Source organism: Grus americana, chromosome 9 (genome assembly GCF_028858705.1).
Source record: "Grus americana isolate bGruAme1 chromosome 9, bGruAme1.mat, whole genome shotgun sequence".
In the NCBI taxonomy this organism is placed as follows: domain Eukaryota; kingdom Metazoa; phylum Chordata; class Aves; order Gruiformes; family Gruidae; genus Grus; species Grus americana.
The window spans coordinates 8,892,539-8,916,606 of NC_072860.1; the positions used below are offsets into that span (position 1 = coordinate 8,892,539).

At 42.6% G+C, this 24,068-nt stretch overlaps 1 protein-coding gene across 5 annotated transcripts in view; it reads right to left on the bottom strand.

Moving 5' to 3' along the window:
- The window catches only part of PAX3 (paired box 3), a 79,704-nt gene that overhangs the window by 18,401 nt on the left and 37,235 nt on the right, over positions 1-24,068 (bottom strand). For 3 of the 5 annotated variants that reach the window (XM_054835852.1, XM_054835850.1, XM_054835851.1), the window contains one exon: positions 7,348-7,547. In XM_054835852.1, coding sequence (XP_054691827.1) covers positions 7,348-7,547 — 200 coding nt within the window. Of the gene's footprint in view, positions 1-7,347; positions 7,554-24,068 lie in introns of all 5 variants that reach the window. The other 2 variants (XM_054835849.1, XM_054835848.1) reach the window with 1 other exon arrangement.

A 24,068-nucleotide genomic window follows, 5' to 3' on the forward strand; every position in this document is an offset into this window, starting at 1 on the left:
GGGATCATCACCTGGATGCAGAGATGCTCTGAGTATAATGCAGCCGCGGTGAAGATCGCAAGTGTCACACTGTAAGAAAGTGCCACCCTGTAGTGGGCGTAACAGAAAATCATCTCTAAACTGTCTATGTCCACTTAATCTTACAAACCAATGTATCTTGTGTGTTGCCTTCACCAGCAACAGCATGGATCTCTGGAAGGCAGACCAACTCTAGGTAGTACTTCAAATCACCACTACCACACCACACTCCCCCACGGAAGCGAAAGCAGCGGATAAGCAAGCTACTGCATTTTGGAGACTCGAAACATAGTGTTCTTACACAAACAGTACTGTGTCTGGAGGAATATTATCTACTTGTGTTGGCGTAACGTGCAGGAGCTCTAAACTACATCGGTATTGTGCTTGATGCTGTGCAAAGGCAGACATGGACAGAGGAAACATGGCTTGCCTGAGGGACCCAAGCATCCAAAAGCAATGTCTGCACCAGAAGCCAAGTCAAATTCATCTTAGTGAGGCTGTGGCTCCCCAGGTTCTATGTCACTTTCAAAGACGGAATGTAAATTACCCAGATGTTTTGGAAACAAAATTGAACCCCAGTGTCTGGCCAACATTTACATCTCTGTTGTGGTTTAACCCAGCAGGCAGCTAAAGCGACCACACAGCCCTTCCCTCACTCCCCTCCCGCAGTGGGATCAGTAGGATGGGAAGAGAATTGGGGAGGTGGGAAGAAGTAGTAAAACTGGTGGGTTGAGATAAAGACAGTTTCATAGAAGAGAAAAGGAAGAGAAAAAATACTAAAAGAATATACAAAACAAGTGATGCATAGCACAACTGCTCAACACCCGCAGACCACTGATGCCCAGCTAGTTCCCAAGCTGTGGTCTAAACTGCCAGCCAGCTTTCCATCAGTTATACACTGAGCATGACGTCATATGGTATGGAATATCCCTTTGGCCAGTTGGGGTCAGCTGTCCTGGCTGTGTCCCCTCCCAGCTTCTTGTGCACCCCCAGCCCCTCGCTGGGGATGAGAAGCCAAAAACTCCTTGACTTGGTGTGAACACTGCCTGGCAACAACCCAACTATCTGTGTTACCAACAGTATTCTCATCCTAAATCCAACACACAGCACCGTACCATGACTAGGAAGAAAATTAACTCTATCCCAGCTGATACCAGGACAATCTCAGAAACAGAACTGAAGATGATGAAATTTAGAGCAAAAGGGGAAAAAAATAGTCCTTTAAGGGAAGTATTAGAGGGTCGAGTTTTTCAAGCATCTGGAACCGAACTGACCAAAAAATAAATCACTCCACAATAGAATATATTAAAAAAAATGTTTTGCACCAAAATAGGATGGATGAGGTGAACTAATAGGTTTCTCCCATCTCTATTCTCTAATATTTAGATCCTGCCTTTTATTATCATTTTTCCTTTAAGTAGTTTGCAAGTGATCACGCCAACATCTTATTTCGTTGATCTCAACAGGATATTCTTTAAAAGATGCATTTATTCACTTGGGAACACACTAGTGTAATTAGCCTTGACATTTCAACAATCTGATCATAAACACGGAGTGGTCTATGTGCTTTTAAGGCAAAAAGATCTCTGATCCAACAGGGCAAAACATTCAAGATGTGAATTTTGCAGGAAACCCATGGATATTTTGTTAAACAGAGTCCTGACCATTGCAAGCATGAGTGCCAAAACCACACAAAGTCAAAAGACTGATGTATTGTTAATGGCACTTCTAATTTTAGACAGAGGAGCTTTTTGGGTTTTTCCCTTTTGCCTTATGATATTTTTCACAGTAACTTCCTCCCCACCCCCTCTATTCTCCACTTCTCCCTTCCCCCAAAATTCACATGTTCAAAATAAAGCCTGACCTTCCTGGGAGCAGGAGTCCCCGGTGGGTGTGCCATCAGGGAAGGAATCTGGGGTGTGCCAGAAGCAGCAGAGCTGCCTTGCGAAGGGCGGAGGCTGAAGAAGGAAACTCTGCTACACCTGGACAGAGGTGACTCCGTTATTTCTGTGAAATGCAGCAGGGTGACTGCTAACGACACCCGCAGTCCCTCCTGACGTGCGACCTCTGCACACCCCCAGCCTCACGGGAATAAGGTCCGCTGCGTACGCACAGAGGCACACCGCGGGCAGGCCTGTTTGCGCACAGCATCCCAAAGCGGTGCTGCCAGCCCTGCCGTGAGCACCAGTGGGAACGCCGCGAGGCTGCAGGTTCCCTGCCTGGGGTCTGCTGAGAGCAGTTGTTTATGGTGAGGGGAAGTCATGCTGGTTGGGATACACGGACTTATCAACGTGATGGAGACCAGAGTTCTTTTAAAGCAAGCAAACAACAAACAAAAAAACCCCACAACCAACAGACACACATTTTAAAAAAGAAAAAACAGACTAAAAAACCACTTAGCTGTGCCAAAGGAAACGAGGACTTCCAACCACCTCCCAGCGCAATCCAACATACTCAACTCTCATAGGTTTCTTTGAAAAGACTTTGACTTAGTCTTACACAAATACTTCTAAAACACTGCAGCTGAATTGTTCTGCAAAATATTGAATAACAAGCAAATTGAACTGTGTACTTATAAATTAAAGCGACACTAATTTGAGCCCTTAGGCAGCAAGGACCAGAAAAATATCACATCCCTTCTTTTTCTTTATATTTAAAAATGTCTTCTTGGACCTGCATATGTTTGTAGTTGGCTAATTTGCCCATAAGAATCCCTGCTTTACCCCAGGGAAAAAAGAAAAAAATCTGCAATTACAGGGTTATCTACTGCAAGAACGCACACAGCATTTTCTTTCTTTATCCTATATATGATGCAAGAGGGACAGCCTCAGAAAAAGGCACTATAAATTTTCCATAAGCCACATGAAGAAGAACTGTAAAGATCTGCTGAAAGGTCTTAAATGTTCCTGAATCCGTCCCACATTCCTTTACTCCATCTCCCTGTAGGACTGGGCAGTTCAGCGTACAAGCTTCAGAGGAGCTGAGGGCAAATAAAGACTTTTTTTTGGCACAGATCCTCCCTCCCCCGTGATTTCCCAGTGAATGCTTTTCACTGTTTGCTACTGAGAAGAGACTATTAAAGCTGAGAAACTAGACTTCAGAGCTTTCAAATCTTACTACTAGCTTAAGAGTCATCACTTCTTCTCTCACCTTGCCCCCAACTCTCATCTTCTCCAAACCATCTCCCTGTACCCCACTGAAAGAAAGAAAACAATATGCAAAAGCACAGAACCTAAAAATTACAGTTTTTCTTCCGGCTACTCAAGATTTCTGAGCTCTTGGGACTTCTTTTATTTGCTGAGCTATTTTACAAAAGCTTACAAGCTGATTACAAGTTTGACATGGGAACATTCAACCCCATCCTAATAGCCTGGAGAGATCTGCCTCAATTTTCAGATATGCTCTTTTGTTAAACAATATTTTTCTTTTTTGGAAGTTTTCAAGCAAACCAATTTAAACCTGGGATTCAGCTGAGAAGAGTCTTTTCAGGACAGGATATACATGTTCTCTCTGCTTTTTCATCGTTATTTATGGCCTAAAAGAGTCCAAGCTAGTTTCCCCCGTTGCCTTTTGGGGTTAGGCAGGAAGGCCGTGTGCCAGCCGCTCCTCACGGCAGGACCTCCTGCCCCGCAGGATCCATACAGCTGGGGGTACGCCCTCAACGTGGTCCCACATGCAAGTCTCACATGTCACTTCCGATAATTTGGGAGGTCTGCCTTCAATACACAGCCCAAAAAGGTTTGTCTGACTGGCCAGCCCCCCATCAGCCAAAGCAGGCTCCTGGCCCTCTGCGTGCCACGAGACAAACCTGAACCTTATTTAAGATCTTTCACCAAAAGACTGAACTAGACACCTCCCCCTGTCAATCCGAAACAGGCTCCAAGCTGCTGCCAAAGTTTGCCCAGTTCATCCAGGTCTAAAAATAAGCCTGATGTGGGAATCAAGAGGTGACAAGAAAAGATGCTACCCACTTCATTCCTTATGTGCTATTTGTTACAGAAACCATAACTGCACTGCTCTGAAGCTCACAAAGAGCCTTTGATCTTTATCTATGCTGGGAAAATTTCACTTTTAAAATCTGCCTTCAGATTGAGTCAGTAAAAATAGGCCACAGACCTTAAGGGTCTGCATTGCAACTTAATGATGGTTTTAATGAGGTTTTAAACTGGACCAATAAAGCACTGCATGGTTGTGATTTTTACTCACACTATGTGAATCTTTAACCTCACATTCCCAGGGTATTACTGCCTTTTTTTTTTTTACTTTTTTTTTTTAAATGAGGGTTCATCCTTTGGGACTCTACTTAGGTTTCTGAATTGTATCTGATGAATGCACAAGACCAAAGAACTTTCCCCTTCCTGCAGCATCTAACGTGCAGGGAAGAGCTGGGTGCCTTCGGAAGAGGCAGCAGCAGCAGTCATCCCAGCTCCACATCACATCTAGGCTCAAACACGGGGGAAGGTCCTTGAGTGGAAAGGTGCTGCAGGAGGAACTGCAGGGAGCATTTTAACTCCTTATTACACCCAGTGCTGAAGTATTCATAATGATTATAGTCACACATCTTGTGACTCTCACAATGTGGAGTTTGTTGCAATACTTCTTTCCCCAAAAGCCTTTCCTGTCCCCACGATTCAGTACACAACAAATGTTCACAGTGTAAAGTCTGTTTTGAGTTGCTTGTAGCTTTCAAAAACTCCCCCCAGGGGCTGAAATGTTCTAAGTTTGATCTCAGCCCAGAGGCAACTTTTTCCCCACCTCCAACCAACCAGCTTTGAAACATGCATTTGGTTACTCCTCAACAGTGGGAAAGTGAGAAAATAGATAGTTCAGCGGTTTAAGACTCTTCCTTTCACGGGTGTTCAGAGACCGCCTCGGGGAATAGAAGGAAAGGGGAAGCACAGGGGCAGCAGGGTAGGGAAAACAAAACACGAGATGTGAGCGCTACATGGAGGGACTGAGGGAACAGCAAGGTTGGTGCAGTTGTAGTCAATTAAATAACTTCCTAGACAATGTAACACAACTGTACAGAATTGGACCTTACAGCTCGAGAAAAAAAAAGAATTTTCTGGGCTCAGCCGGACTCAGGCTGTGAAGAGCCAGCTCTTTTAGACGATGCTGGATCAGGAAGCAGTCAAAGGAGATCTTTGTGAATATATCCATATTAAATTTGGTCTCTCTGATCTCTGTCATACTGTTACCAAAAAAAAAGTGTGACCAAGAAAGCTTGAATGCTACATCAGTATGGCTATCCAGTCCTCTCAGCCTTGAGTCTCTTAGGGTTATTTTCTTTTCACAGGTTGTCTTTTATTACATGCCCATCATAGGTGGCTATTTTAAGGGGCTGTAGAGAGGTGCTGAATGCTGATAAGGCAAATCCTGTATCCCTTAATCCACGGCTAAATCACTCTGCCAGCCTTCAAGGGTACCAGACAGATGGAGTGCACTAGGAAACTGCCCACAGGCTGGCTACTTCAACCCCAGCTCATCTTTAATCCCGAAAGGTTTTGTTCTGGTATTTTAATCATTGATTGACTGGGAACTTTCTTCCATGCTGGGTTAGGTAAAATATCCATATGTCAGAGGTACTGGGGAATTCATGAGGCTGTAGATCATAGGAGTGGTGTGAGACAGGATGCGTCTCAAGGGAACCAAGGAAGCCATAAGGAATGTAAAAAGTCACAGGGTTAAAGCCACATTAAGACAGCTGTTATGTTAATGAGAGTTCTGCTTTTCTTCTAGCTGTGGGTCATTGATTTAGAAAAACACGAACAAGGTCTTTTTCATTTTATCGTATTTTTCCACTGAAGCTAACATAGCCCAAAACATCATATCCTAGATCCCATTTGTCTTGCTAACAGAACTTGTGTAGGAAGTTATCTTTATTATGTTTGTGCATGGATGATTCCCAGGGCTTGATTCAGTCTTACCTGGCCCAAGTCTATATATGTAGCTCTTTTGCAAGCATTTCACTTAGTAAACATATTAAGGAAAGAGTCATGCACCACTGAGTTTGCCTTCCGGACAAATTCATCCATACATCTGATTTTCTCTCACAGTCATAACAAACACTTGCAAGAAATGTGGTGTCAAGTCTTCTGCAAAAACGTTTAGCAGGTAAAGCTGAAAAAGTCTGGACCTTTCAAGACAGACACTCAATAATGCAGCCATGCTGCAATAGGCACACTTGTCTGAAGTCAGAGGGATGTTTCGTACCGCTTATTTCAGTTTGCAGAGTCTGAATGCCTCAGGCTGAGCTTCAAAGGTCAAAACACAAACACAGAGTTTCACCAAAGCAACCAAATTCACCTGTATCCTTGGTCAGAACACAAGTTACCACTCATTTCTCTTCCTTGGTTAGATGACAAGCTACAATATTTTGCTTGTCACCCAACCGCATATTTGTTTATGAACACTTGCAACTCAGACTAATTTAAACAGGGCGTGCTTTTCCAAATGTCTCAGATATCAAGTAGTAAAAGAGCAGCAGACAATTCGGCCTGTGGCATTAAACATTTCACAGGACATGCTGCTTTGCTGTGAAACAGAGTAAGTTCTAGTCTGAACCTGAAACCCGGGATGCAGTTTATTCCAGAATTTTTTGGCCACTATTTGCCCAGTTTTGGACATATGAAAATCCAGGTTCGTGCTTTTTTTTTTAAATTTAAATCAACTTCACAGTTTATTGCTCTGGCACGTTAGCTTGTTCAGACAATCCAGGTCTACATGAAGTTGTGAAGACCTAACAGTTGAGAGTTTATTTTCTTTTGAATTAAACAGACAATAGGGATAAGAGAGATATTACAAGGTTTAAATCAAATCAACTTCAAAAGCTAACCTAAAAGTAAACCGTAGATACTGCACTAGTAACCTTGCTCACTTGCATGACTCTGTAGACACACTGTCCTTTTTAAAATGTTTTTCTCTCCTCTGTTAATGCCTGAAAGACCCAAACAACAACAGATGAAATCAGTTAAGTAACTTTCAACTGGCACAACAGCTGACCTGATTACATGCAGAGTACTGTCAAATGCATAAAACAAACAAACTGGGATAATAGACCTTCTTCTCCAAAGGCTCAGTATTATATTCACCGTAGGTATGGAACAATTACTGGGGAAAACACAATTTTTTTTTTTTTTTTCAAAGCAGTTATCTTAAACAGCTGGAAAACCAATGTCCATGCACAGATGCAAAACCCCCTCAGGTTGTAAACAATGTAGCTTCACATTTTCCTTCTACCCCAGAGTAGGATCACATAAGAATATAAAAGGACCAACATGGTAACAGAAAAGGAAATTCCCTTTTTTTAGGCAGCTTTTAAATACATACCTGGACACGAGCCTCTGTGAGTTTGGCTCTTTGCGCAAGTTCTTCCCTAGTATAAATATCAGGGTAGTGTGTCCTCTCGAAAGCTCTTTCCAGCTCTTCCAGTTGCTCTGCTGTGAAGGTTGTCCTGCTACGACGCTGCTTTCTTTTTAACGGTAAATCTGGTTCCGAATCAATGTCAGAGCCTTCATCAGACTGGGGTGCTGATGCTCAAAAAAGAAAAAAAAAGAAAGCTAAAATTAGCTTTAGTTGAGGGGGAAAAAAGCAAAATATTGGATCAATCAATGATATCCTCCTGTATGGAAAAGCTGCTTTTTCCCCATGACTCAGAACTCAGTTGGAAAACTTCAAAAAAGCAAGAAACAAATCAGAGTTAAATGTTATGTTATGTGAACATGCTCAAACAAATAAAGAATTAACAAAAGTTCAACTATGAGTTTGGCGCCATTTCCTGGCCCAAGAATATTTAAGAACCTCTAGAAATCTTTTTGAGTAAATTGCTAGATTTGTTTTAACTCCTCCAGCAGTTTCCAAGTGTTTTAAAAACTCGAGCAGTACTGCTTAGTCCCAAGTGATCAGACAAGCAAAATGGCCTTGGTTCCTTTCCCTGAACTAGTGAACAGATACAAATATTCATCACACCAGCGTGCATGTTGTAACTTAAACATTCTGACTTTATAGACACACGTCCATGAGCCCTTCCTTATAGATTTCTCACTTAAGCCTTATTGCTGAAATGGTTATGGAACTGATTACAATGGTATGGGGAGCGCTACTGAAGAAATTAATTCTCATACACAATCGAATATTTACTTCATGTCATGTATTATTTGTCCTACGCTCTGAATAGTATTTTACACGTTTGTGTTAGTATATCTCAGCATATTTAAACATTCCCACTCATTTGCAGCTTACTTGCCTGTCTTAGGACCACCTAACATAACCTCAGGACAGACCAGACAAGTGTTAATATTAAAAATAAAATAAAATTTGAGATGCACATTGCAGAGAGAAGTCCTGTAAGAATAGCTTAGACCAATAGTTTGACTTGACTTCCAGCTTCTAAAGCAAGGAGATTCCAGCATATGTGATGAGCAGAGTTGATACACACGGACTACATACATGCTTCCTTCCCCCAAGGTTTCATCATTATTCCTCCTAACCTTGGGAGGTTTTCCAGCACAGAGTACAGCTACACACAGATGTGCTGATGCTCAGGCTCCAGGCAACAGTCCAGGACGTGACTGCAAAACAGCCAAGCTGCGTTGGACCAAAGGCCCCTCTCACCACACTCCGATTAGTGCTTAAGGAAATTCGGCAAGAAACAGATCACGTACAGCACGTCCATGACCCAGGAAGAGGCTACCAACTCTTGCGATCAGCAGTTTGAAGAGAAATCAGAACAGAAACTCTCACTGGGTTTCACGGACATGGAGAGAGTGAGATCACACACACATAGAGCCAGCCAGCTCGTGGCATCACTGCTTGTTTCCCCTGTGCTCCCTGGCAATCAAGTGAACTCCAGCTACAGCCCAGCTGCAGCTGAACCCATAGCCATAGCTGTGAAGGCAGCAAAGCCTCTTCCAGTACCTGACCTCATTCTCCAGCAAACAGTAATGAACCCAAAGAGTAGACTTCCAAAGCCAGTCTTCTCTTGCATCAGCTGCTGTCCCAGGCGCCAAGCATTCCCTCTTCCTGAGTCTTCAAGGGAAACCACCTAAAGAGGGCAGACACTCCCCAGTGATGCTGAAACTGCTTGTTCAGTTGAAATACAAGCATTGTTGCTGCTACTTCAATAATGGAAATAAATTATTGGTATAGACATTGATTTAAAATAATCTTCTTAACATGATTTATTTGGAAGTAACTGAGAACACGAAGCCAGAAAGAAATCACTGTTTCTCAAGCTCCAGCTAAAACCCCCTACCATGTTCATTTCTAGCTATCTTACATTTCCAATTTCACTCAAGCTGTTTGAAGTAATAAATACACCTAATCTGTTTACCTAGTCTTACAGCATGAGTAAGACAAAGTGCTTTCTCAGACAATTCAGCTAAAGAGTTTATGAATTTCTGCATACCAAAAAAAGAACAATTACTGTTAGACCAGAGGCTTTTATGTGAAAGCTATCTTCATTGTCCAGACACCATCAATATTTTGGATCCAACATACCCAGGGCATCAGAAGAAACTCCCATAGAGCTCAGCATCAAAGCACTGTGAAAACATCTGACTCTGTCTCTTACTTGCATGGAAGCTTTGCCCCAAGTAAGACTGGATTAAGCTGTTCTGGTTCTTGAGAATATTGTCCCCAAGAACAAAGGGGAATCAGCATAAACATCCTATCCCAAACAATTCAGGTTCATTCCTTATCATACAGGCAATCTATGGTATCCCAAAATGAACATAACATGTTGTATGAACTAGTGACAAATCCCAAATCATCTTAGTTGGGGTCCCAAGTGACACCTGCCCTCCTCAGCAACTGCCAAGTTACAACCCTCCAGGATAGTTTCATGCTGCTGTTCAAGAATGAAAAGAAATATATAATATTTTATTTTTAAGTATTTTTCCTATGTTAACCTCATAAACAGCCACCCACCTCAAGCAGAACAGCTACGGCTGACAAGCTAGACGAGTGGAGGAGAGCACACCAGCCATGCTAACAGGGTTATATTGGCTAGCACTGCACTCTGACCATAGCTGATGGAGTAAGACCTGAAACAGAGCTCAGGAAGGTCCCTGTTGGAGACAACTTCTGACAAAAGTTGCCTTTGATTGTGTATAATGAGTTTAAAAAAAAAAAATCTCCATATCTCAGGAACTCTTTCAATGCTCTTTCAGACTCTACACATACGTATGGGACTTCTGCAAACATCTATATCTATGCCTATAAAAAGTCAGCTTAAACCGTGCAATTTAAAGTGGATCTTTATTGCTAAATTTGACCTGAATTCCCTCACCAACTGGATCGAGCATATCGGGAGACCCATAATGATCTAAAAAAGTCTTATAAAAACTTAGCAAAAATCTTGTGATGCTTCCCTGCCCCTCGTATTCATGCAGCAATGAGAATACAGAACTGAAACACTGACTTAGTTTCATTTTAGCTTTAGGTTTCATTAGGCAGTATATGAAAGGCACAAAGGTAAACCAGTCAGAAAAAAAATGAACAAAGTATCTAAGAATCCAGGATAATATATCTAATTGAGTGCAAACATTTAGAGAGAAAGTAATAAAACTAAAGTAGGAAGACAACATACACCGAATGAAATGGCTTTCACATCTCATTTCATTGGTGTTGCCCTTCGCCAGGCCTGGCTGCTATGTGCAGCTTTACTGAAAACATTTGAGTTCCTTTGTCTTGTCTGATCTGCAATATTAAAATCAGACAAATGTAATCTCAAATGATAGCTACGTGTCTGTACTACAAACTGCACTATTTTTATTTCTTACAAAGTCATCTTAAATATTATTGGTTTCCATGAAGTTTTTATTTTTTTTTCTCTACTAAAATACCATTATTAGACTTTTATATAGGTGAGAAGCCAGAGTATCGGCTAAGCACATAAACTGGACACACTTCAGCCTTTAAAAAAAGCAGTATTTATTTTATATGTGCTCAACAGCCATAGCATATTGCCCTTCTGCTAAGCAATATCTCACTACTAGATCCACTGACTTCCATGTATTCAGCACAGGTAAAGGTGATCAGATTTTAGCTGGGTTCTTTCTACCTTCATCACCTTCACAGACACACAACATGCATATCACTAACCTTTGCAGTTGTCCTAATGACCTTAATACTCCAACCCCTCGAGCTATAAATAGGAGAAAGGAGACTCTGCAGCGTCCTGCGAGATCCCGGTCAGACCCCTCGGGATCACCGCTTCCCCCCTACTGCACAGCTCAAGATGGGAGAGGGAGCCAAAAGCAATACCAGCAGCTGAGCCAGGAAGTTTAATTAAAGAAGGAATTACAGAATTAAAGAGCAATTATTTATCCCTTAACCCCTCGTGACCTGCCTGGTGACCTGAGGAAACGCTGCATGCTGGTTATCACCGCAGTAATCGCCACGATACGCAAAAAGCTTCTACCCAGTGTCACAGGCACTCGGTCACCTGGAGCTCTGCAACCACCCCTTTTCCAAAGACCATAGACAGACACGTCGGGGCAAAAACCGAACAACAAAGTAACACACAAGAGGTCATTCTGTGGGTTGTTCTTCCTCTCAGCAAGACATTTCATTTGAATAATTAAATAGCAAAAACATGACAACCATTTAAAACCCATAGATCACAGCTGCAGCACCGCACACCTGACAAACACAGGCAGAGAGGTGATCTTTCTGCAACCTCTGAAGGCACAACTTCTCTGGCAATCCTTCAGTCACCGTGAAATTTTTTTAATAAATTATTACACAGCCTCTTCCCCTGAGCATAACAGCCTGGGGTCTGCCCTAGATAAATTCTGCCTAGCCATGGATCTCACTGAAATAATACCAAAAAAACCCCAACATCCCAAAGGCCAGGGAGAGTTCTGGTGGCTGTTTATTTTCTAGCTACCCTCCCCGGATCTTCCCATTTCTTTATTCACGCAAGATTAATTTCAGAGGCTCTCCCCCTCGTGCCACGTCTCTATTACTTAAGGCTGTGGCCGGGGTGTCCCCGGCATCGGGGCTCACCGGGGTGTCGTGCACCAGGAGGCCACGGGTACCGCGGGGCTGCCGACAGCCGTCTGATCCCCGGCAGCCTTTCACGCCCCGAGAGATGCTAGTGACCTCCCTCGTGTTTACTCGGGTGCAGGCGAGGAGGAGTGCAGCAGGGCTGCTACCCCCACACAAACCCACAGTAAATGACAAATGACACTTTCTCTTTGTGATCTTTGGGATTTTTGTTGACTTATTTGGAGGCTTTTGTTGGGTCCTAAGAAATGGCCTGTGGCTGAGGCCTATTCGACCGATTTCCACGCTCCATCTGTGGTATCCATCAGCAGGGCCTTTGCCCGCATTCAGGGCTCTGACACCTGCCTGGCAGGATGCGGGAGGCACAAAGGAGGCTGCGGCGGACGCGAGGGGGGCGGTGGGCCGGGGGGGCCAGGGAGGGCAGCCAGGGTGAAGGGGATGCACAGCAGGGGTTAATCCAAGCTACCCCCTCCCCAAACCTCAGCACCTGGAGGTGTCCCTCCAAAACTGCCTCTCCCTGCCAGAGGTAAGGGGGCTCTAACGCAACCCTCCATCCTATTGTGGGTGAATTAATGAGGAAAGGGAGGGAGGGACAGAAAACCGTCCCAGGATGCGGCCGTCAGGCACTCACTAAGTGAACCTCCGGCGCTGGCTGGCTGGGAGCGGCCGTAGGTGGCCAGCAGCGCATTCCTGCCTGCGTCCTTGTTTTTGTTGGGGTAGCCTGTCAGCAGCTGGCGGTTTTACAGCCAACGGGCTAGAAACATGCGGCATCCTTTCTTTCCTCAAAATAAAGTCCGCAGGAAAATAAAACGGCATCTGTATTTCCTACTAACAGCCCCCCTCTCTCCCCTGGCTCTGAGCAGTCCCCTTTAGGGGCAGGCTCGTATTTGCACACAAAATATAATGAAGATTCTGGGGCCGACCAACTACCTGCCTCCCGTCATCAGCCCTTCATTTTGCTGTATGAGCCTGGGGAAACATGATGCCAGGCTCCCCTCTCCTCCGCCTGAAACCTCCCTGTCACAGCAAGGAGCCATTAAAAAGAAAGTACGCCCTGCCAGGTCTCTGCTAATCAAAACAGGACAAATAAACTCTGACACTCAACAACTCCCCGAGTGCCTGCAGCCCTGGGTGGAGACTACAGATTAGTTATGAATATGGCAGGCAGCGGGGGCGAGCTCGGGGGATCTGGAGTCACCCCTCAGCCACCTGTGAGCTCTTTAAGTCGCCACAACTGAACGCCATACTTATCCAAGATAAAGCATGCTCCCAGGATTAGAAGAGCACCCCTAAATTTGGGGTTGGAGTGCTCCCACCAAAGCACTTTTGTGAAGCTTACCAGGACTCAGAGCTGCAATTTTATCTAATTCACTCTTTACTTTCTGTGCTTCATCATCAACGGGTTATGAGGACAGAGGGGAGATTCAGGCACCCAAAGTTTCACCCTGTTAGGTCATAGCCCAAAATTTGTTAGCAGTTGGACTCTGAGAGGAAAAAGAAAAGCAAATTTCAAGAAACAAAGAACAAAACAAGAAGCCACAAGAGATTTTTCAGTGGGGTTAAAGGATAAAACATGCTAAATGCTGCTACATGCTCATATTTCCCTATTAAAAGCAAAAATTTGGGATCAGCAAATGTATAAGAAAATTCTCAATCTTGCTAGAAATCAAGAGAATACCTGGTACAATGTTAAATACTTACAAGTAGTAAAATCACTTTTAACCCTTTTTACTGGCATGTTGATGATGATATATCAAAAAACCAAGAAACGAAACCAAAAAGCAAGCCTCTGTTCCAGACATGAATATTGCTCATCTAACAAGGATTAAGCCACACTTCAATTACTCCTTTGAAAACCGCTGCTATTTGCAAAGGGCATACTTACAAAAACATTCTAAATGGCTTTTTTTTTTTTTTTAAACTCCACAGACACTTTACAGAAGTCTGCAGTGAGGTAAATGGGAAGAAAATATGCTGCTGTTTAAGTAAACTGACTAATAAGAGTAATTAATTGGTTACTGGAACTGGAAAAGAGCAACTCCATCTCTTGTGAGGTCTAAGCTGAAAAGTCAGCGCAGGAAGGGAACAACCACCACAACAGTGACAAAAGTGATCTTCTTGAGAGAAGTGGATGGTATTTTTATTTTGTTTGGGCTGATTCACATAGAGAAATGTGCTTTGTACAGCAAAGTGAAAAGGAAAACAGTAGCGGCAGTAAAAGGAAACGGCCAACAGTCACTTTTATTTACAATTACCAAGAGACAGGCTATTATTGACCATATGTGCCACAATCACCCTCCTTATCATGGGTTGGCCATCATGTCCATTGGGAGCTGTTAATGAACTGGGTAATTGAGCTGCTGACATGTGTTACCAAAACAAAACAATAGGAAGAAGAGACAAATGAACATTTTATTTGCCAATCAGAGTAGGTTCCGCTTTTCAGAGAGCTGTGCCTAAGTAAGTGGCTGAATACATAAAACAGTGCATTGAAGGCAAGCAGATGCATGCACAATAATGGTTAACTGACAGCCTATGGCCCATCTGTGCTTAACATTTTGTTAAAGAAATTACTTGACTTGCTAAAGAGACAAATCATACAGCTGCCCCAAGGGCTGCATTATAAGAGATAAATCATTAGCTAAACTGTTTCATGCTTAAAATGACAATGCATATTAACAGTTATGCAGGGACATTTTGTCAGCACAGCTTGATGCAGTTATAACTTACAAAAAATGCGACAGCTCATAGCTATTCAACGATTTCAACTTAGAAGAGAATGACAACACTGTGAAAACAATTTCACTGCACAAACAATAGACAATTCACAGGCTCTTCTTTTAAAATATATTTAAATTTTTTTTTGAATGATGAAATAATATGGAAAGGAAAAAAATGGCCAGTGTCTAACTGTTCTGCACCATTAATCTGCTAGCATGTACTTCATTCAAAACCACAGAGCATCAAAAAGAAACACATTCCATTTTAAATATCAAAGTCTGCATCACCAGCACTAAGAATAAATGGCTAATTCTCAACTGTGCATGAAAGGATAAAGATTTGCTAGAGTGAAAAGAAGGGAAAAGGAAACTCCAAATACAACTACAAAAATCTCTTCTTATTCCCTCACCTCCTTTACCAAGAAGAGATTTGATTTGTTGATACAAGTAATACCGAAGTACTTAACAGCTTTGCATGTGGGCCTGATCCCACTCTCAAGTTTCACTGCTGTAAATTTGCACTGGGAATTACTATCATTATTATTTTATGCTGTAAACTAAATATAAAGGAACTGCGGTTAGCACTCAGATCCTATTGTACAGGTAGTACTCACATGTGGGCACATATCGCCCAGGAAACCCGCCCAAGGGAGGGCAGAAACACAGATCCCTCTCCTGACTTAGTCGCACAGACCAGGGCAAGCCAGATCCTCAACCACATTTACCCGAGCAACTGCGCTACTTGAACCAAAAACACAACACCAAGAAAAATGCTATTTGGTAGAACTTGTGTAGCCTGCGGGACCTTTACCCATGGTATCGAGGTTGGTACCCACATAAGGGTTAGCTCAGATTTAAAGACTAAATAAAAGTTAAACTGCTACAACTTGCCCCGTGCAGACAAGACTGTCTTGCTGACTTCGTACAGTTCTTATTCACTGGCCTCAGATGACTACTCTGCTGTTTCCGCCAGTGCAAGAGCAAAGCTGGATCCAGGCAAGCTTTGGCTCAAGCTCTCCCGTCATTCCCAGCAGATCCACGGAAGGAGTTCAGCGCGAGGGAGCTGGCACTGCGATAACCCCGGGCATGGCAAAGCACTCCAGCAGGAACCCGTACAATCACAGTGTCACTGGGCTCTGAGTCACCCCGGACCATCTCTGAATACAGCCTATTGACTTGGAGAGGAGAGCTTTTAGAGAAGCACAAAGCAGTCACAAGCGCATCCCGTTGGTTTTCACCAGGAGCTCGCGTGTGCCCACATCTGGGGGCTTTTCCAACCTTTCCCACAGGGAGCATCAGCAGTAACGCTGCAAACGCAAGTCTCGTATTTGAGCATTGCAACATCTTGTCTTCTCACTTACAAAAACCACTAGGAGATTTCAAGGGAAAACTTCCAGAGGATTAAAAAAAAGTGCCAAACAACTTTGCCTCCTAAATTTAGAAAAAGGTGAAGGAAACTAAATACTCAAATCCAAATGAGGTTTGCTCTCAGCAACCTTTAGGAAGTTAATATTTTAGGCAATATTTTAATATGAAAGACAGGGAGACTTAAGAGGAAATCTAAATCACTCTTTTTAAGTCCCAGAACATACTAAGAAAGGGTTGGCATCATGTCTTCAAGCTGGTATCAGCTGATTGGTAACCAATTAAGACTGAAAACATTGAGTATCCTGGGAGATGGAATTTATCAGCTAAGAAATTAAATAAAGCAAATGAAGGAGTCCGGATAAATAATGAGACTGTATTAGCGAGTTAAAGCACTGCAAATAATTGAGCTGTCAGCAATCTCTCACTGTGTAGGCAGTGTGGATTCTTCAGAAGAAAAAAAAAATATAAATTACATTTGGCTCAATCCTCTGCAACAACAGCATGCAAACAAAACTCCTAACGTTATACAAGCTGATCAAACTTACTGGGCACACCAAGACAGACAAATCTTACAAGCATTTTTCAGAAACAGCTCTGCATTGCTTCACTGGGTTTCAACCAAGTTGTAGTATTGCTAAAACATTTTTGAAGAAAAAAGAAATTGCACAGATGCCTAAGGTAAAAAATTTTAAGAGCGTTTCAATACATTTTCTAGCTCTCAACTAGTTCTAGCACCTCAATTAATACCATCCTTGATTCAGAACAAACACTGACAGAGCAAGCTGTTGTAGATAGCTTCATCTCAATGTCAACATTACAGTCCTCAAAGTCACTACGGGAAATCAAGGCTATCATCTCTTCTTAAACCCACAACTGCAGCCAGACTACCCCTCAAAGCCACTGTTACCTACTATAGAGCCAAACTGAGTTATATGATCATCTCTATCACTCTCAGGAGTTGGAATGGCCAAAATATTTCCAGACTTTTTTTTTTTTAATAAGAATATTGGATTTTGTCATTGAATACTCAATTTCCTCTAGAAATCACTTAACTTTGCAGAAGACTCCTTTTTTTGTGAAAGAAAACTAAAAGTGCTGACATTTTGGTTTTCATTTTTCAGATTTGAATCAATTAAAAAAGGTTACATTTTTTACCAGACATTTTTCCTGTGATTGATTTTTCAAGGTACTACCTACCCCTGGCAAATACTTCTTTTCCAGCCAAATCTGTTAGTAACTCAAGGTCACTCCCATCACAACTACGTAAGAATTGGGGTGCTGACCTCAAAATCCATCATCTTCTGTCATAGGACCAGGTCCTGCTGGGTACTGAGCCCTCTGGTCCCACTGGTCAAAGACAGTCTCTGCCTTTATGGTTGTTCCAGTATTTGGGATGAAAGGACCATACAATGGGATAGCAGTAGGGTGCTCAGCACCTCTTTGTGTTATTTCCCGTGGGGTTTTTCATGCCAGCTCCTGCCTTGGGTACCAGCACAGGGGTGCAGGACTCCTTCATGCACGACACTCCCTGAAGTGCACAATGCTGTTTCATTCATTATAGTGCCTATGATGCCGTTACACTAATTAACTTGAGTCCATCTGAGAGCTGGTCACCTGCAGATTCTCCTTGTCTCTCGTCCTGTGGAGTTTGTGTGCCAATGAGCCCCTGGCATCATCCTTTAATTACCCTTCCAGTGACTGTCCCCTGAGAGCTCACGGTGCAACACCTATGCGTAACGCAAACCGCTCTGGTTAGGTAACATGTGAGCAAACAAACCTCGCAAAAGCTATTAGAGCTCATAGATGCCACCTGACCATACCATTGCCATATTACAGATACTAAACAGACATGAGAAACTGAAGCAAGATATTTTCTACTTTTTAAGCAGGCATCAAAACCACTGAAATTTGGCTGATTAAAAAAAGAGGGAGTTCCACGCACATGCACAGTGCTATAAAGAGATTAACACTGTGATTTGCTAATAATGAAGCAAGGTATACAGCTGGCTATCTGCTCAAAAGAAACATGGGGAGCTTAATTTCCAATGAAAACTCACGGTTCTTCAGTCCAATAAGAAAACCAGAACAAAGCCCAACATCAGCCGACCTCAGAGCAGTCAACGGAAGGGACCGATGCGCCATGCTGGGCTGAAGCCAGCCCCACAGCACCTTTACGGCATGGAAAACGTGTCCAGCTGGGAGTCACTCTTGATCCATTCTCTACACCACAGGCATATGTAATTCCCATACATTTACTCTCATTTACTACTTGTTGAAAAATGCTGGTAAATGCTCTTGAAAACCTACAAGAACAATGGTTGCTGGTAAATGTTTAATGGTAGAGATGTCAAAAATTAGATTATTAAACATATGCACGCTTACATCATCTGCTCTGATACAATAAAACAATAAATTTATATCTGTCTCTGAATTACTAGCAGCCCCAAAAAACTGAAAAAGTAACTCTGCACCAAAGTTTGAGAGATAAACACACCAGCTTTTCTTAACTATTCCTCCACACACACAAGCCAGAAGCAGCAGGATGCCTGATAGACACTAACATTACAAAACACATCTTAACTCTTGTTTCTTTTTTTCTCCCCTTCCCACAATATTATTTATTTTGAAAGAGTATTTGTTCAGGAATCAGAATGAAATAAAGTTTTAATTGATATCAAGCCACTTTCTATAGCTCCAACATTAACAGAGATTTTAAACAACGAGAAAAGAAATGCATGTGTTGATGAGCACGCAATCCACGGTGTGCACAGAGCACAACTTACATAATACTTATGTTATTATCCCAGTATAAAATGTTAGCTTAACTATTGCCTCCACTATATTAATTTTAGCAAACTTCACCATAGTACTTTGAATTTTGTAGCTGTTTAAAAGGAACTACGATTTTAAGCACTTCCCAACAAAATTTGACTGCAAAACATTTCCCAGAAAGCTGCAAATTAAACAAAATAAACTTGGCAAATTAAACAACAAATAAGGCTGCTTCCATTTGCAGGAGAGAGAGATGTACCTCCACTCTATTTTAAAATATAATTCCCACAGGTATTTCCAGAACTGTTCTACACCAGTGTTACCCAACCTTTAAGGCATGGACCAGAGCAGTCCCCAAGAGGACAGTCTGAATCCCCCGCCGGCTCCAACCGCTCCCGGCACTGCCTGGGCTCTGGGGTCGGAGTCAGCCCCAGCTACTGCCCAGCTTTTGGCAAAGGGTTGTGATGAGGGTTTTCAAGAATTTGAGGGGGTTTGCCCCCCCTTTTTTGGGGGGGGGGAGTGGTGTGCAGTGGTTGATCGTTTTGGGTTTTTTTAATTACTGATAATTAAAATTACAGAGTTTTAGTTGCTACTAAGTTTGTTGTCCATTTCCCAGCTTTCTCTGCCGCAGTGCAACAACAGTGGCATATAAGATCCAGGGATTTTCCTCAATTTTTTTAGTGAAGCCTTTAAATAAACAGCATTATTGAAGAGCCTGAGCAGAGGGAAAAAAATTTAGACTAGGGCTTAGGTATTTGTTCAGTTTCTAAGATTCTTATGGATTTGAGACTGGCTTGGGTCATTTAGCTAATCTACGCTGTGTTTATTAATAGCTGTGATGCGATACAGATCCAATACTACACCTCTGCTACACGTCAAGCATGTGGGATACCCCCTGCACGCCACCTGCAATTACAGCCTCCCAGGTCCGACACCCAGGACATGCAACCCAAGGTGCCAGATCTCCAGTTCTCACGGACTTGTCTTACTGATGATTTTCCATTCCCAAACCATCTCACCCTGCCTTGCTGCTTCCAAGTCGAGCTTACAGTTCTTCATTCTTGCACAATGCAAGGTGTTACAGGATGCCAGAACGCCTCAGAGTTCTGCAGTACCACACTTGCTGACACACCTGACAAAAAAAATGTTTGACAGATTATTAAGCACTAAGTGAATCTTTCCTACCACGAATCAGAGGAGTTGTATTTTTTGCTATCTCAGCTTCAAGACTTAAGTAGCACAGAATATGCTACACGCGCTATCCTTGACATACAGATCCTTGCCACAGCCAATACATACTACGAGCACACCTTACATACAGAGTACGTATGTAAATGCATACGCAGTAGTGCATAACCTGCAAACAGCGCGTGCATGCATAAAAATACAAGCCACACCTTCTGTTAACGCCAACAGTAACAATTATCTGGTATGAAAACAAGGAGAGAAAAGAAGGCAGGTTTAATTTTATAAAGGTGCAAGTATGTCTTTGATATCCTGAGTGCACGGATCAAGGCAGTACCACGATACATGCACTTCGCACGTAGTAGTGTCCTGAAAACATAAGCATCTGGAGTTTCAATGACTTAAAGTGACACGATCATCTAAACAGAGAGTATTTAGGTAATATATAAGGTACAAAACCACACATACTATCACTCATTTGCTCCCTGCCATTCACAATGGAAGAGACACCGAAGAATCTAGTTCTTCATCCCAAGTATTAAATGCAAATCTCACCATTTCAGTGGTCTTTGGATCAAGCCTCTAGGCTTGGATGTAGCCTTCAATCACCCACACGTATCAGGAATTTCCATGCACAGAAGACACAAGGTAGGTGGCCTTTAACTTAATTCCTTTTTCCCAGATGAGAACCCAATGAAAGCCTTTTTTGGAGCATGAAGAGGAGTTCACTGTTAGATGATCTCCCAACACACTGAAAATCAATGGTTTCATTAAAGCTGATGGTTTTACCCTTCAGAAATAGGGCAAATTCTCTAAGATAACAGTGAAAGTGGTCCCAAACAGATTTACAATGCTTAAAACCAGGAAAAAAATACCAAAATGCAAGCATATGAATTCAAAAAAGTTGTTAAAATGCCTAGTTTCTTAGCCACAATCTTTCACCTCTGTAAAATCAGCTGTCTTAAATTGTTAGGCCATAGGGTTAATTGATAGCATTTATTTAAAGGTTCTCTGTTTCCCAGAGCTTCTCAACATTATGGGAGGAAGTGAGGGGGATCTCAGAAAAGCTTTATGTCAACTATAAAAATTCTAGGTCCTGCTTCATCTTGCCTTCCAGTCCCGTGGCACCACTGAACTGAGTCCCTGTTTGTTCCTCTTGTACCCGACTACGAGCAAGAGCTCCACAGCCTGCGAAGACTCGCACGCGCAATGCTGGGTGGCCGGTAACACCGCCAGTGAGAGTCTTAATAGCTCCACAGTGAAACATGTAATGAGAGAGCTTTCGTAGGTGGAAATAAAAGTAGTTCCTGTTGTTTCTAATTTCTCTTGAAAGCAGACTCTTCACAGCTCCGGAGTGCTTGGCATTTGCCTGCCACCATATGAAACTATAGCAGGTCCTAAAGTGGAAGCTTGGGTTTGGCTGCACGAGAGCCATCTCTCGCCTTGCAAGTCTAGTCTGGAATAGAAATATCTCCCTGATATGTACTGGAAAAAGTACAACCACTAACACACAGGTTGCCTCCCCTACCTATGCAGACAAGCAGTATGTATTTTGGTGGGCTTTTCTAGGAAGCTTGCAAAAGGTAAATATTCAAGTCTCACTGAATTCCAGCAAAAATTGTGCACTTTCGTTTGACAGCAAATTTTTAAAATGTTAATTTTTTCCTCAGTTCACACCCTATGGATTGTGAGATGCAATTCTCTCTCTGCTTTAGGTCACTAAAGGTCTCTGCCGAGAGCCACATCAAAGTGTTAAATACCGATTAGGAAGTCAAAACTCGGCCTGCAACCCAGCCGGACAGAGCCTGACACCAGGGCCTGACAGATGCCCCAGATGTGAACGGGAGAGCCTGCCAGAATGAACTCTGCACAATAGCAGAGAGACAGAAAAAGAATAAAAGCCGCATGCTCCCAGCCAGCCTCCTGCGTCTGCAAAGGAAAACAACTGAGAAATGAGCTGTTTGCAGCTTTTCTAAGTGGCTTCCTTTTTATTGTTAGAGAAGCAGGGTGAGGAGATCCGGGGTCCCAGGTTTAACGCTGCCTGAGGGGATCACAAACCACAGAAACAAGTGCAAGAGCTACCCTGTGAGGGCCACATTTGTGGACTTTTTGCCTTCATCTGCCGTTGGCCAAGCAATCTGTGTTTCACTGTCCCTGGTAGCACATAATGTTGTGGCTTTGGGCTCACAGCAGAAGCCTAGAACATCCATTGTCACGATAGACATCGAATTAGACAGGAATAAACAGAGGCTTCATTGCTGTGACAACTTACCAACATCTCTGCTGCAGGTATTGGTGGGCTGAGACCACTGCTCCTCACAAAGCTCGAGAGCCTCCATCTCTGCTTTAAAGTCTAAACACATCTGGTGCACCATCCTGTGCTTACATCATTAGGTCCTTTCCTCAGGGACGTCTCAAGTTCTGTGTTGGTGCAGCTCCCAGCACAGTGGCAGTCTGCGAGCAGGGCTCCTGTTTACCGTGGCCGTACAAATAACGACGAGTGGCTGAGCAACAGACAGCCTGGAAACATTTCTGATGTTTTCAGTGACAATTACCTTACTCAGACATTCTGGTTAGACTTTCCAAACCATTGTGTAAGGGCACTTACCAAATGATACCTTACAAACAAGCTCTGACCCATCCTGTGCTCTGGTCACCATTCACTTAATTCTAACATATATCATCATATGTAAATGGATTAAGCAATATGTGCAGTGGATAACTTCACAGCGAATGCTCAGATTGTGATTTTCAGAGAACTAGCATCTGTCATTAAAATTAAAAACAGTCATGCTGTTCTGCTAAGGCACCAGAATCTGTATTGCTAAAATCTTTGCACTGTTTTGAAAGTCTCCTTCAAACATCACAATTGTTTTGCAAAATTCAAACACACAGGTTTTTTGGTTTTGTTTTTTCAATTTGACTGCTCAGGAAAAAACAGTTTGCAGAAGTGGTTCAATCAAAACAATTTCATTCTAGCTTCCATGGTCATCGTTGTCTTGCTTTTTCAATCCTGCATCACTTGGAATCTTTCCTATATTGTTCTGTATAAGACAAAACCAGTATAAGTGCCATTGAAATTTTTTGATCAGAATCTAACCCAAGAAAAATAATTAAAATCAGGGTCTGTGTGAGGAAGAGTCTAGACCACCTTCTGACCAACTTGCAGCGAGTGGAACACCATTGCCTGTCTCAGAACAGTCACACGTTTAACTAGAATGACAAAAAACAAGCCTTGTTCCCTCCAGGAACGTTATTGCATTGGAGACTTGAATTTTCATTACAACCTGGGACCATCAAGGTTCAGCAGAAGGTTTGTGATCTTTCTAAGCAAGCCTGGACTTGGTTTTGAATAAAAAATGGGCCTATTTATGGTTTTGCATCAAAGTCATGTGAAATGTGTGGTTTTGCATGGCTTCAATTAGAGACAAGCCTGAGGCACAAAAAGTTCAGATCCTGATCTGGATCCAGACCCACCCTAAGCTGAGGGACATTCAGACTAAGGCACTTGGTTCTTATCCATCGCCGATTCCAGCATGAAAACCAGGTGGGACTCCCTTTCAGCAAACCCCTGCTCCTCCCCAGATTTTTGCAGGTTTTCCAACTTGACATGGCAGCAGAAGCAGGAGGGTTCCTATGAATTCTGATGGGATTTGAAACCCATAAGACACTGTTTGAGTCCCTGCAAACCAAAACCATGGCATCTTCCCAGCTCTCACAATTAAGCTTTAAGCCATAAGGAAAAAAGAAAACCCAAATTAACAGCCATATTGACAGTTTTATAGAACCCTGAGGGCTCTGCCTACATCCAAAGACGACAGTGGGGCTTTTTTAAATTAAAGTGAATTAGCAATCAAGTTCCTAAGAAGGATTCATTTAATAAATTAAAGGGCAGAATTCAAAACAATTTCAAAAGTAATCCTTTGGCCATAAATCATTCCCTGTACAGTGGAAAAATGGAACATTGTCATTCTGATGCTTGTCTTAATTGGCATT